This window comes from Chrysoperla carnea, chromosome 3 (genome assembly GCF_905475395.1).
Source record: "Chrysoperla carnea chromosome 3, inChrCarn1.1, whole genome shotgun sequence".
In the NCBI taxonomy this organism is placed as follows: Eukaryota; Metazoa; Arthropoda; class Insecta; order Neuroptera; family Chrysopidae; genus Chrysoperla; species Chrysoperla carnea.
Window position 1 is genome coordinate 35,280,761 of NC_058339.1, and position 13,346 is coordinate 35,294,106.

General features: G+C 29.9%; 2 protein-coding genes across 4 annotated transcripts; one reads left to right on the top strand and one right to left on the bottom strand.

The window, feature by feature from the left end:
• Window positions 1-307: 307 nt before the first annotated feature.
• On the bottom strand, window positions 308-8,160 carry LOC123295023 (importin-7). 3 transcript variants are annotated; one of them, XM_044876224.1, is made up of 10 exons: window positions 7,950-8,160; window positions 7,696-7,837; window positions 4,614-5,385; window positions 2,942-4,292; window positions 2,723-2,878; window positions 2,192-2,384; window positions 1,814-1,897; window positions 1,587-1,762; window positions 583-718; window positions 309-476 (listed from the first exon to the last, which is right to left on the bottom strand). In XM_044876224.1, exons 1-10 carry the CDS (start codon window positions 8,031-8,033, stop codon window positions 409-411), a joined length of 3,162 nt encoding a protein of 1,053 aa, XP_044732159.1. In that variant the 5' UTR covers window positions 8,034-8,160; the 3' UTR covers window positions 309-408. The 3 variants fall into 3 exon arrangements, with proteins under 3 accessions (XP_044732158.1, XP_044732159.1, XP_044732157.1); XM_044876223.1 differs by having other exon boundaries at window positions 308-476; window positions 1,587-1,897; window positions 4,614-5,382; XM_044876222.1 differs by having other exon boundaries at window positions 1,587-1,897.
• A 302-nt stretch (window positions 8,161-8,462) lies between these two features.
• Window positions 8,463-11,928, top strand: LOC123295995 (glutamyl-tRNA(Gln) amidotransferase subunit B, mitochondrial; the record flags this gene model as incomplete). The annotated part of the gene is made up of 9 exons (XM_044877455.1): window positions 8,463-8,518; window positions 8,596-8,743; window positions 8,965-9,078; window positions 9,541-9,701; window positions 9,764-9,912; window positions 10,462-10,703; window positions 10,777-10,965; window positions 11,295-11,428; window positions 11,586-11,928. Coding segments are annotated over 9 exons (1,536 nt in total), but the record flags the coding sequence as incomplete, so codon positions are not given.
• Window positions 11,929-13,346: the final 1,418 nt, after the last annotated feature.

Below are 13,346 nucleotides of genomic sequence, written 5' to 3' on the forward strand. Positions count from 1 at the left end.
ATTTCGTTTTTGTTCAAACTTTTCAATCACACAATCGCCAAACTTTATAGATCTAAAAGATCTTTAAATTTAAAATTTCTACAAGTCTTTATAAACAAAATGCTTGTAAGCATAAAAAAGTATTCTCAATAAAAACAAAAGAAAAAAAATGTTATAAAATATTTATTATAGCGAAAAAATAATGTGCTCAAGTTTAAAATCTGTTTTTGTACATTTTGCAAAAATGTGATATATAAAGCTTTTTTATTTTTTTAATTATTATTTTTAAATTTTTATCGAGCCTAATATACAAAAAAATAAATTATAAATTTAAACTAATTTAAAGGGCGTTATTAATCAAATATATAAATTTTTAAAATATATAAATATTGATAATTAAACGCCCTCTCTTCTCTTTACACACTATTACTACTGCCCAATTGGTGTACCACCAAATTTAAAAGACGTAGGCACTGCCTGTGGTGTGAAATTATAACCTAAAATAAAAAGTGTATGTATTTAGAAGAGAACTGTTAAGTCCAATTTTGACGTAAATAAAGGTAAAAATTTCTAAACGGACCACTTAGAAATTTATGTACTTACCGCCACTTTGTTCGATACGTTTACTTTCAATAGCGGCTCTACGTTGATCTGCTCTTACTAAGGCTTCTTGTAATAATTTACTTTCCAATTCATTCAAATGTGACGCTAATATACTATACCATTGTGGTTCTTGTACCTAAAACAATTATCATAAGTTAATATCAGCTACACACAAATTGTACTTCTGTAATTTTCTGTTAATAAATAAAATGCCACAATCTACACGGAAGGTCGCAGCTACGCTCACTCAAGATGACTATGAAAGAAACAGAGTTGGATTATACAGAGTAGACCATTTTAATCTATTATGGCTAGTAAGCTCGTTTTGTAGTTAACCAATAAAAAAATAACAAACAAAATTTTCAGAGTTTGATAGGGGACATCAAATTTTGACATCAGGTTTGTCAGAACTTGATGTCCCCTATCAAACTCTGAAAATTTTATTTAAGTTATTTTTTAATTGGTTAACTATAAAACGAGCTATTCGTCATAATAGATTAAAATGGGCCATCCTGTATATACAAACCACCAAAGTAAATCAATAAACACTTGAATATAAAAGAGAACGGACGGACTTTAATAATGGAAGATTTCGAACAACAATTAATGCAGCAAATAAAACGATTTCATGCAATTGAGGAACTTTATTCTCCATTGCCGAGTGTTGAAAACAAATGCTTTATTAGAATTGTTTATATTATTTTGAGAAACCTGGAGGAACCTCCAAGATACAGGTAATTAGAAATGCTCCACCCAAAAGGCATAGAAGAAAGAATATAAGTTTAGGAAAATGAAGGTAGTCATAATAGATCACTCCTCTCCAAGAGACTTAGTTCTTTTTTTTCTTGTATTAGTAATTTTCAAAACATACCTACATCTTACAAAAAGATAGTTAAGTGTACATACAAAATCTTTCCAACTATTGCAAATATCGATCATTCAATAAAAACTTCATACTTGCCGAAGATTAGTAATTTATATATGTAATGAATTAGCAAACTTACTTGCATATTAGCTAATATGTCTTTAAAGACAACATACTCGTCCACAACACAATTTTCATCATCTAATGGTGTAGTATAGCCTTCCATCATTGTATCATCATCACCTAGTTCATCTAAATTGTCATAATCTTCATCATCGTCTTCAGATTCAGTGTCACCTCCTCCACCACCACCACCTGAAGATTCATTTATAATAGTTGCAGTAATTGGTAGATTCATCTTGTTACCTGCTCTGTTGATTTTATCACTTAATCTTTCCAAATATTCTTGACTTCGTTCATCTAATTCATCTTCATCTGATGATAGTACGTCTGTAAAACAAAATAAATTACATCTATTCTAAATAAATTTCTTATTATATGAGGTATTCCAAAATCTTCAAACGGTAGGTATTAAATCTTTGTAAAATTAACCAGGTTTTGCTGCGGCAATTTTTACTCTATTGAATCTAGTCTGTGATTCGGAATAATTTCGCAGAAAATTCCATCCACCGGCTTGTCATCGACGCGACTTAGTTCAAAATCATGGCCTGATTGTTGTTTTCAATCGCGAATTTTTGGAATGCAGTAATTTTGGGACACACTTTATAATCTAATTTCACCTACCTTCATATTCATCATCATCATCTTCATCAGATGATTCTTCGTCTAATTCTCGTGCTCGTGCAGCATATGCACGTTGTAATCCATCAAATAATAGTACTAATGATGGTAATATTTTTGGTGCTAAATCTGCTAAAGCTGCAGGTCGTTGTTCGACTGGCAATGCTAATAATCTACATAGTCCCAACACGCAAATCTAATCGAAAAAAATATTTTAAAATTTGTTTCCAATATTAAATAATTTTCAAATCAATGACATTCTTTAAAAAAAAGAAGCTTAAAATCGATGAAACACTATCGCAGATAAAAGTACTTAGTAGTTCGAAATCAAGAGGTAAGTCAATGTCCACTTGTTGACTGCACTTTAATGAACCAAAAATGTGTCAATATCAAAGACGTAGTCCCCGAATAACAAAAATTTACTTTATTTAACTTTCAAATATATTCATAAAATACCATTTCATTTATTAAAATAAAACTTGAATGCTTAACCTGAATATCATTTTTAAGCTTCAAATTAAGAAAACAAATTACCTTTCTATTGTGAATTCCTAAGAAACAATCCGTATCATGTAGCCATTGCTTCAAGAAATGTGCTGTGATTGATTCACCTGGATTATTTGGTATTGGTAATTTTTCTAGTACTTGCAGTGTTAATGTGGGCTCAATATAAATAGCTGCTATAACCACCTATGAAAAAATATATTTAAAAAAACTGAAAATTAACAAAGAATATATAAAAACGTGACTTACTTGTAAGCACATAGTCCTAAGTTCAGATGTTTTCACTTCACGAGTTAATCTACCCAAAACTAATTCCAAAAATGATGGTATACAATTTGAAATTCGTGTACCACATTGTAAAATCATTACTTCCAATAACTTAGCAGCATGACATTCCGCTTCTTCTGATGGGTCACCGTTTAATATAGTACGGCACATATTAAATAGGCCAAGCACACGTCTTTCAGCATCTGGTCCCGTTAACAAAGCATCTGTATCAGTTGTCACATAATTGTGTAATGCTGGCATCATATCAGTGAAATAATCAAACCCATCTTTTTGGAATACTTCAAAAACAACATCTAAACATTTCCACATATCAGCTGATATACGCCAACTTGTCATTTCAAAAATAAGATTTAGCGCTTCTTCGTAGAATTCAATAACAGAATTTTGTAAAATATGACAGATTACTTGTAATAAAATTGGTTCGAGTCCATTTAATATTTCGTTTTCTTGTCCAAATGCAATTGCTAATGTTTCGATCGTGTTTAATAAACCCATAGCCGTAATTGCTTTCTCATCTGTACTTTCATCAGATTCTAGCAATTGGCTGAAAGTTTGTGCTAAATGTGTACAAATTTCAATAGCAATTGGACATAATTGATCTTTATAAATACCAACAATTTTTTGCATAACGTTTGTTAAATCATCATTTTCAGTTTCACGAATTATTTGCAATAACTCTAAAGTCACTTGTTTCACTTGGGGTTCTAAGTGTTTTTGTACACGATCTTGTTGATCTTTTAACATACTTTGCAACGCAATTGCTGCTTCAACTTTAACAGGAAGTTCAGGATCTGTTAGCAAAGCATTTGTTGCTAATCGTACAGCTTCAGCTAAGTTCGCATCTTGATTTAATTTAAAGAACTGTAAAGTCCAACATGCTCGAGCGCGCATATGTCCATACGGACTTGCGAATTCAGGGAATACATATTGTGCAATTAAACCATCTAGCTGTTGTCGATATTCGGGTTTGGCTTGTAAACGTTCAGCTAATGAACCCACAATATGTAAAGCACCATCTTTTTGGCGTGGAGTTGCTGCATTACCAGCTGATAGTACTTCCATAGCTAATTGCATACTCTTTTGCAACATATCTTTACGTTTACGACAACATGATACAAGTAATGTCGATGCCGCTGTTATTGGTGAAATAAAATCTTCGAATATATCAAATTTCACACGAATATATTCATGTGGATCGGTGTTCCATAATTCTTCATCTTCAGCTGAGTACGACATTAATGGAAATATTACATCTCGAATAATAGCGAACATGTGTGGTTTCAAAAATTTCCATGTTAATGAATGGCAAATTCTGGAAAGGATATTATGAAATTTATTACAAAGATAGACTGCAACTAGTGACAGAAAATAATTATCAATTGTTTACAGTCTGCCAATGATAGAGGGCATATATACAGCCAAAGACAACAGAAAAATGTATGAAATATCATGAATAACGCATTAAGAATGTTCCTCGGGACCAATAATAATAATAAAACATAAGAGGAGTATCGCAAGTGAGTTACTAGCACCTAAGGGGTCCTTTGTGCCTTCCTGGAGAACAACCTGTCACCCGAAGGCGAGCTGTTGGACTGCATGCTTAAACTTACTGTATTAAATTATAAACACTTACCCTTGATTAATATAATTTAAAGTTTGCTGTAAAACTCGTGGTGCCACGTATATTTTATTCCGATATTGATCCAAAATTTTCAATAAAACCGTTAATATACCAACAGAGAACGTTTGTAAATACCATTCAGCAAATTCTTGATACTCTTTAACAACATTACCAGGTGATCCATAACGTTCGTACATTCGATAAAGTATATGTAATGCCCATTTTTTACATTTCCACCATGGCAAGTGTGGTAATTCATCTTCATCCACTTGATTACATGCTTCGGGTACAGGACGATCTGCGATGCATCGAGCAATTTCCATCCATTGTGAAAATGTTTCCTTATTTATTAAATCTAACGGTAATGTGTATTGTGTTAATGCAAAAAATATTTTCAATATTTGTTTTTGTAATAAAACAGAACTTTCTGATTCATCTGGTAATAATCGGACACATAATTGATGTATCATTGGTAATAATAAATTCATTGCCTCATTTAATGGGGCACGTTCATTGGCCTTTTTAAATTCAAAATTTTTCACCAAATGGAATAAACATAATAGGGCACCTGGCCATAAATTTGGATCTGGATTTTGTAAAAATATACTGATTTTATCAACAATTTGTGTCCATCGTTCAGGGAAATCATTTTTAACAATTGTTGTTACACATACGGCTAATTGTACACGTATTAATTCTGGCGCATGTATTACAGCTTCTACAATAGAATCTCGGACTGTTGAACGATCTTGTTCGTGTATACTAAATGGAATTGGTTGGCCTGCTATAAAATCAAAAATAATTTTATTATTTTAATCAGATAATAAAAAATAAAAACTATTTTATTATTTTAATCAGATATTAAAAATTAAAAACAATTTTGTCATTTTAATCAGATAATAAAAATTTTAAAATAGAGAAGTTGCAATAATTTTTTAATGTATATTTAATGAAAACAAGTTGAGAAACAATCAATTTATCATCTTGCATGTTATTTTATCATTTCTCCGTTCTATAGCGTCACAAAAGCGATATGTTGACGTCACTGAAGTTTGAATTTACAGTTTAGAAAAAGTTTTTCCAATTGTAAAATTTCATGAAAAATTAAGTTAAAAAAGTTTTTTTTAAATTTATTTTTTAATAATTTTTAGTAAACTTTCGAAAAAGTATAAAATTAAAAAACATGCAACTCCTGTAATAATATTTTTACTATTCAAAAAATTTGCATTGAGAGAGAGAGAGAACTCATGGCTTCTTAATCTCCACTAGAAATGTACGTTTAATGAACTGTTATACACGGAAAAAACGTGAATAAAGATATATATATGGATCGAATTAAGATACTTATCAAAATTGTTTATATTCAACTAATCTTTAAGCGAACCATACTCAAAAGCCATGGTTAACCAAAACAATGCACATTATTCGCAGCCAGCGTAGTTTTTTAATAGTTGGCAGAATGGACTTGTGTCAAAAACCGCTAACAATTTCCTTAATTTAACTTTAAAAAAGGCAATTGATGTTGGAAAATATTTTTAGAACCTACAATGATACAGGCAGACAATCGAATCGTTTTAAATTGTGTAATTTACTCGGGCATTTACAACCTTTAGTTTCTTTTACGAAGTGAAATCAGAAGAAACATTCTAGGAAAAAAACGGAATAAATAATTCCTTAATACCTATTTGATCAATAAAATATATTAATTTTATACTTTTGTTTAAAAAAAATAGCAGTCGTAAAAAATTGCCCTTGAGAGATATAAATAGTCTTTAAATTTTTGTTTATTTTATAAATTTTTAAAAGCTTGTTCAAATCAAACGATTTTTAAAAATTAGTTAATAATCTTATTTGTTTTGAAATAATTTTTTACGTGAAAACGGTTGCAGACTAAAAATTGTGGATTATTGTATTTATTTTTCTAAAATTTTTTAGATACAAATTTTGTATTGTGAAGTCGACGAGCTTGCCAGAAATGGCACGATGCTGTCGGACACAAGCATCAACAAATACCCGGGAGTTCCATTTGCGAACTGCAAGTTACTCCTGAAAGAGGATATTCTGAAAAAGGCCAATCTTAGATGGAGGGAAGAACGTACTTGTGATACTACAAGACAGATATGGTCTGAATACAATCGCAGGCGTTCCGAAGTTCTTATATCACTTCCAAGGGCTTCTGTTAGCAAAGTTGTTGCGGCTATCACAGGACACTGGCTGGGCGGCAAGCATGCTGGACGCTTAGGCCTGGCAGATGAGGAGACAATGTCTCATCTTCTCTGTCACTGCCCAGCTCTTGTCATGAGGAGATGGACTTCCTTAAGCCAGCCTCTCTTTGACGACCTCTCCAATCTAAAGTCAGTCGACGTCAAAGCCCTCCTGCTGTTCTTAAACAGCTCCAAATGGTTCATGGAGTAGTGGCCGGAGATGGGCCAACCCATTTACGGTATCACAATGGACCCTAACCTAACCTAATCAAATTTTGTATTTTAAATTCTTGTTATATAACGCATTTTCATTCATTAGAAATTCTAACTTATTTTCAAAGTCTAGGAAGAAGAGACTTATTATTACTACAAAAAAGTATGAATTGTTTCTTTGGCATCCCGTTTGAATCAATGATATCAACAAAATTTCAGTTTCTTTTCATGAATTTTGACTTAGGTTAAATATATTGCTATACGAAAGCATTAAGTATTCAAATTATTGAAAATAATTTCCAATATCTATCAATAATATACTTCAAAAAGCCTTGAATATGAAAATCTCAGACACAAATTCTATGACCTTATTCTACAAATTTTTTTATTGAAGTCCCTAAAGATTATTATAAAAGGTGTGACGTCATTATTTGATATAAACGATATGTCTGTAAAAATACTGAACTTTGACATGATAATTTTAATGTTTCGATATAATTGATTAATTAATTTAGATAGGTATTAATTGAAACAAGTAAAAAAATTTTTTTACATCTCCGTTAAGGTTAATGTAACTAACGTAATGTTTATATCTTAGTCAATAGAATGGGCTCCCAATAAAATGAAATTAAGAGTATAAATTTAACTAAGCGAAAAGTTTTTCCATGATTTCCCACCTATATCTGGCTCTCGTTCATTCCAATTTTGCGTAACTAAATTTTTCAAATATATAACAGCCGCCTGTCGTATAGGCATATCCAAATCGTTCATCATGACAACATGTAATAATGTTGGAGCAAAACCAATTATTTTATGTATCTAGAAAGAAAATCAAATTTTTGCATAATTATTTGTGTTATTTGTTGGAAAATATAGAAAATTTGACAGCACATGCTAAATATCAAACAGCCACATGTTTTTTCACACAAACCTGACTTAGCTGTTCTTCGGCTTGTTGCCGTTGGTTTGGATCTATTGTTGCCTTTAATAAATCGATTAGTTTTCGTGAATCCATTTTTGAGCAATAAAAAATTTAAATAACATGCACACAACACTTCTACCATAAAACTTTTCCGGCCTTTTTGCTCAAATTTTTAGAAACTGTGCAATTTTGTTCAATGTGCAAGTGTCACGTGACTAATTAAACATGTCGATACAAATAAACGAAAATATCCCTAAAAATTTAACCAAATTTATTTGAAATTGAAATTTATCACAAATTTTTATTTTCATAATACACATAAAATTTATTTTAAATTTTTGTTTATAATTTACGTGAAATGTGAAAGAAAAAAAAATAAAATTTTGAATTTCAGAGAAATAAAAAATGTTTGTTTGGACATCGCAACAGCATTGAAATATTTTGTCTTTTTTTTTTGAAAGTTCAACAAAATTCAAAATGATAAATTTTAGATCTAAATTATTATCAAAAAATATTTTAAATTACAATATTTTAAAACAATGTTATTGTAATTCTAAAAATGAAGAATGTTCTGTAAAGTATGTTTTTTTTCTTTTCAAAATTTGTATCCCCTAAGACATGGTTACCATTGATTTAAATTTTTGAAATGTTTCAGAGACAAATATAAGTCAGTTGTTGGTCTTGAAATACATGCACAAATGAACACAAACTCTAAATTATTTTCTGGTTCTGCATCAAATTTTAATGCTCCCGTAAATACGAACGTATCCTTATTTGATGCTGCAATTCCTGGAACAATGCCTGTATGTTATAAATTTGGCTAATTTGGCTTTCGGTATACGTAAACAAGGGGGTTTCTAGCGTGTGTTGTATTTAAATTAAAATAAAGCTGCAAAGCCTGATTAATTCAACTCAATTTGAGACATGTAGAGTACCCCACGCTAGACAAACGATTGTATACGAATATCCTTATCATATAAATTTAGATTAGATGTAAATTATTTTTTCAATATTTGAACTGTAGGTATTAAATCGAGCTTGTGTGGAAGCAGCTATTAAAACTGCGTTAGCATTGAATTGTGATATAAATCCAGTATCAGTATTTGAAAGAAAGCATTACTACTATGCCGATTTACCGGTATGTTCACTTAGATCCTAATTATCTTATATATTTTCTATAGCCTGTGTTTCTATTAGTCCCCGAGATCTTCGATATTCCTTGATTTACACCTCATTTTAAAGCTTATAGTGCCGACTAATGACGAAAAAATAGACCTACGGTCTACAAATGTATCGTTTCTCTTAAATTTGAGAATTGCTACGGAATTCTGCACGAATAAGCACATGGATCAACTAGTTTTCTAAATTTCCTCGGCAATTACCTGATAAAACAACACCAATTTTAGAATTATAGACCTATTATTTATATAATAGGGAATATTAATGTATTTTTTTTAATAAGTTGCCGCTGTAGCCGCGGATACCCACACTGCCGTCTATACTGTATATCATTAATTTTAATTAAAAATTTTAAATCAGTTATGTATTATTTAAAATTATAATTACTATTCTTAATTAACATTGATATTTTTTACAATAGCTCGGATTTCAAATAACTCAGCAACGGCGACCAATCGCAAGTAATGGTAAATTAGATTTTGATGTATCTACAGGAAAAGGTGAATATTATTCAACAAAGTCTCTACTAAAACAATTGCAAATAGAACAGGATAGTGGGAAAATGTTGCATGAAGATGAAAGGTATGTAAGTCGACATTTCATTGATATAATTTTCTTTATTAATATTGATGATAAATTGTAAGGAGCCTTGTTGACTTAAATCGTGCTGGTGTTCCTTTGATGGAATTAGTATTTGAACCAGATTTGGAAAATGGTATCGAAGCAGCAGCTTTAGTCAAAGAGTTATGTTTAATTTTGTGTACAATTGACACATCCACTTGTAAAATGGAAGGTTTGTATATTACTATTATAAATGCAAAAGTGAATTTTTTGTTACACTTTCACGCAAAAATTACTGAATTGGTTTGAATGAAACTTTACAATAATATAGCTCATATATCAGAAGAACACGTAGGCTATAATAATTTATACAGAAACTGCCAATTTCCCGCACGCTTCGACGGAAAATTACTAAATACTAAATAGTTTGGATTCACAATAAAAAGTATTTTGAGTGTAATGGAAGGGGGATAAGTGAGGACAAAGAAAGTAAATGCTATAACGCGGTGGTCTTTACTTTTAAAATGAAAATTGTTTAGCGAAGAGGGAGGATATTATACTAGTATCTCTATAAATCTAAACATTTGAATTAATTATACAAAAGTATTATTGCTTCTATTTTCCCGGAGCTAAATCATTCCTACCAAATCGACTTGTTAAAGTGACTAATCCGTACGCTATTTAATCTTTATCATTGATATAAATTGTGATTATTTTGAATTTTTGTTTCTCAACAAAAATTTGGCCAATCCGGAATCTAATATTTATCGTTTTTTTCCAGAGGGTGCATTACGTGTTGATGCAAACGTATCTGTCCAAGAAATCGATGGACCACCTGGTGCCCGTGCTGAAATAAAAAATATCGGTTCCATTAAAGGTGTATGCGATGCCATTACATTTGAAATTAATCGTCAAATGGATTTAATAAAAAATAATCGACAAAATGAAATAATAAATGAAACGAGAGCATGGGATGCGGAAAAAAAAGAAACAGTACCGATGCGTGTTAAAGAAACTAAATATGTATGCCAGATTTATGAAATGAAACGTGAATCCTAATTTTTGTAACAATATTTATTAAAATATTTTATTTTAGGATTATCGATATGTGCTCGAACCAAATTTACCACCAATACATTTACATATGCCAGGAACACCAAAACTTCTTGATAATATGATATCTGTTGAAAATATTAAAAATGAGTTACCAAAACTTCCTAACCAAATGCGAATGGAATTATGTGAAGTATATGGATTGCCGCCAACAAGCGCACAAATTTTAGTGGTAAAATAATTACAAGATAAACATAAAGTTAAATTTGTTTAAGTTAATTGAAACAGTTTTACAATTGCAAATCTTCTCCACGTAAAGATGTAATGAGACGCATACCATTTTTTTATAGTCAGGCTCTTGAAGTATATGAATCCTAGCCTAGGATTTCCTACGAATACTTCGAGGAACCAAATTGCTTCGAATTGAATAACTTAGCACGGAAGAAGTCTCAAATCTTCATTGTGCGTGCATTTATGATTTAATTAACAAGAGACATCGAATTATTTTAGATATTTAATTATATTTTTATCTTAACGTGTCAATGTTGTTTTATTTTACAGAATGAAAATGTTTTATATAATCACTTTATTAATATTATCAATGACGGAGATCGTAAACCTTCGATGATAACGAATATTCTAACAATGGAACTCTTAACAATTTTAAATAAACAAAATAAAAAGTTAACTGATAAGTAAGTTTTTATTTTATTAAAGTTTTTCTTTTTTCAGAACACTAAAATCGCATAAATAGCCACAAATATACACACTTTCAATAAGTTGTGAATTTTAATTGAATAATTAAAAAAAATTTTCTTTAAGTATTCATAATTTTTATCTCTTATTTTTTAGAACAATTTCAAGTGAAAATCTCGGCAATCTAGTAGATCTGTATGCAGATGGTTCCATTAATTTAACAACAGTACGAAGTGTTCTAACAGAAATTATAAGTGGAAATACTGATGATCCAAAAACAATTGTAAATAAAAATAACTGGAGTCAGATTAACGACGATAGTAAAATAGAATCTATGTGCATAATAGTTTTACAAGACAATGAAAATTTAGTAAAACAATACAAAGCTGGTAAAAAGAAAGTGTTTAAAGCATTACTTGGATCTTTAGCAAAAACATCAGAAAATCGTATAAATATGGCTAAAGGCACACGTATTTTAGAATCATTATTAAAAAAATAAGTTTTTTAATTTATGTAATTTAATAAATGTAAATATATTGTTGAATTTTTTGCAAATATTTTTTATTTCTACCCTTTCGCCATCCTTGTTAATGAATTATTATCCTGAAATTTCCAAAAATTGTTTACTAAATAAGCACGATAATTTAGACCCGAATTAATAACACAAGCTTGAAATCTTTTGTTTAATATTATTATTAAATTAACATAATTTTATACATTTTATGTTTTGTTGTCTATTGAATTTGAATCTTTGAAATGATTATCATTTCAGATAGAAGCTTTCGTATCATTGTGAAACCCGAATGCTTTCTGTTCATGACAAAATTTGCAAAGATTAATTTTTTGCATATAATTTTTCAGTTTGCAGCGGTCAGTAAATATCCTTGATTGGCATTTTTTAAATATTTTATTGCGCTTTTCGGTACTCCAAGAAATGAAGAAAATTAAGTATACAAGTTTAAATAAAGTTCAGATAATTTATTTTTCATTGTGTATTTATTTAAAAAAAATACATTTCTATAATGTAATTACAATTAAGGTAAACAAGGTGTTATGAATAATTTTAAAATAATCGATAGACATATTTTTATCACAATAGATTACATTATTAATAGACTGATAATAATTAAGGTGATTGATCAAACTTTTCAGAAATAAAAATTTAGTAAATAATATTTCACGGTACTTTTTAAAATATTATTTCTACTTTGTTAATTGTAATCTAAAAAATTCAAAATCTTTTGGTAATTTCACTTATTGAACCGTCAGCATATGACCATTTATAAATACACTGGCTTAATTATGCTTAGCTTAACAATTTTTGCTTCTACGAAAATTCTTGTAAGTGGTACATTTTCTTTCACGAGGCCAGGAAAGTTTTTTATCGCATGGGTAATTTTATCATTCTATTAGGAAGATCCGAATCATTTTGTTCGACAGTCAAAAAACAGGATGTTTCTTCAATATTCAGGGTGTAAAGCAACGGGAATCGCGTTTTGTTTAGCGTCGGACACAATTATTTTTATATTAGTTATTTAATTATTATTCAAGAATAACAAAACGCAACCAAACCTTTTTAAGCCCCGTGAACGAGAACGTCTCACAAGAATTTTTGTAGTGAAAAAAGGTTGTTAAAATAAGCATCGTTAAGCCACAGATTAATTTCTAGAAGTGTATTTATAAATGACATATATGCTGTGGGGCATCGGGACTAAATCAATTCGACTTGACTTGAAAGAAATGCTTTGGAAAAAATGAAACTGAATTGACAGACTTAAATTTTAAAAATATATAAAAATTTAATATAGTATAAAACGGACTCTATTATTATAGTAATAATAATAGAGTCCGTTAATTTGCCCCCAAGCATAGAAAATGCCATATTAGATGTATTGCAGTGTTCGTAACTAGGTTACG

What these genes read in the sequence shown, in the direction of transcription:
- LOC123295023 (XM_044876222.1), bottom strand. Translation starts at nt 8,033, where the DNA reads ATGGATTCACGAAAACTAATCGATTTATTAAAGGCAACAATAGATCCA. An exon ending in TGATGATGATGAATATGAAG is followed by an intron (nt 1,898 to 2,191) that starts GTAGGTGAAATT and finishes TTTGTTTTACAG; the next exon opens with ACGTACTATCATCAGATGAA. An exon ending in ACGTATCGAACAAAGTGGCG is followed by an intron (nt 477 to 582) that starts GTAAGTACATAA and finishes TTTTTATTTTAG; the next exon opens with GTTATAATTTCACACCACAG.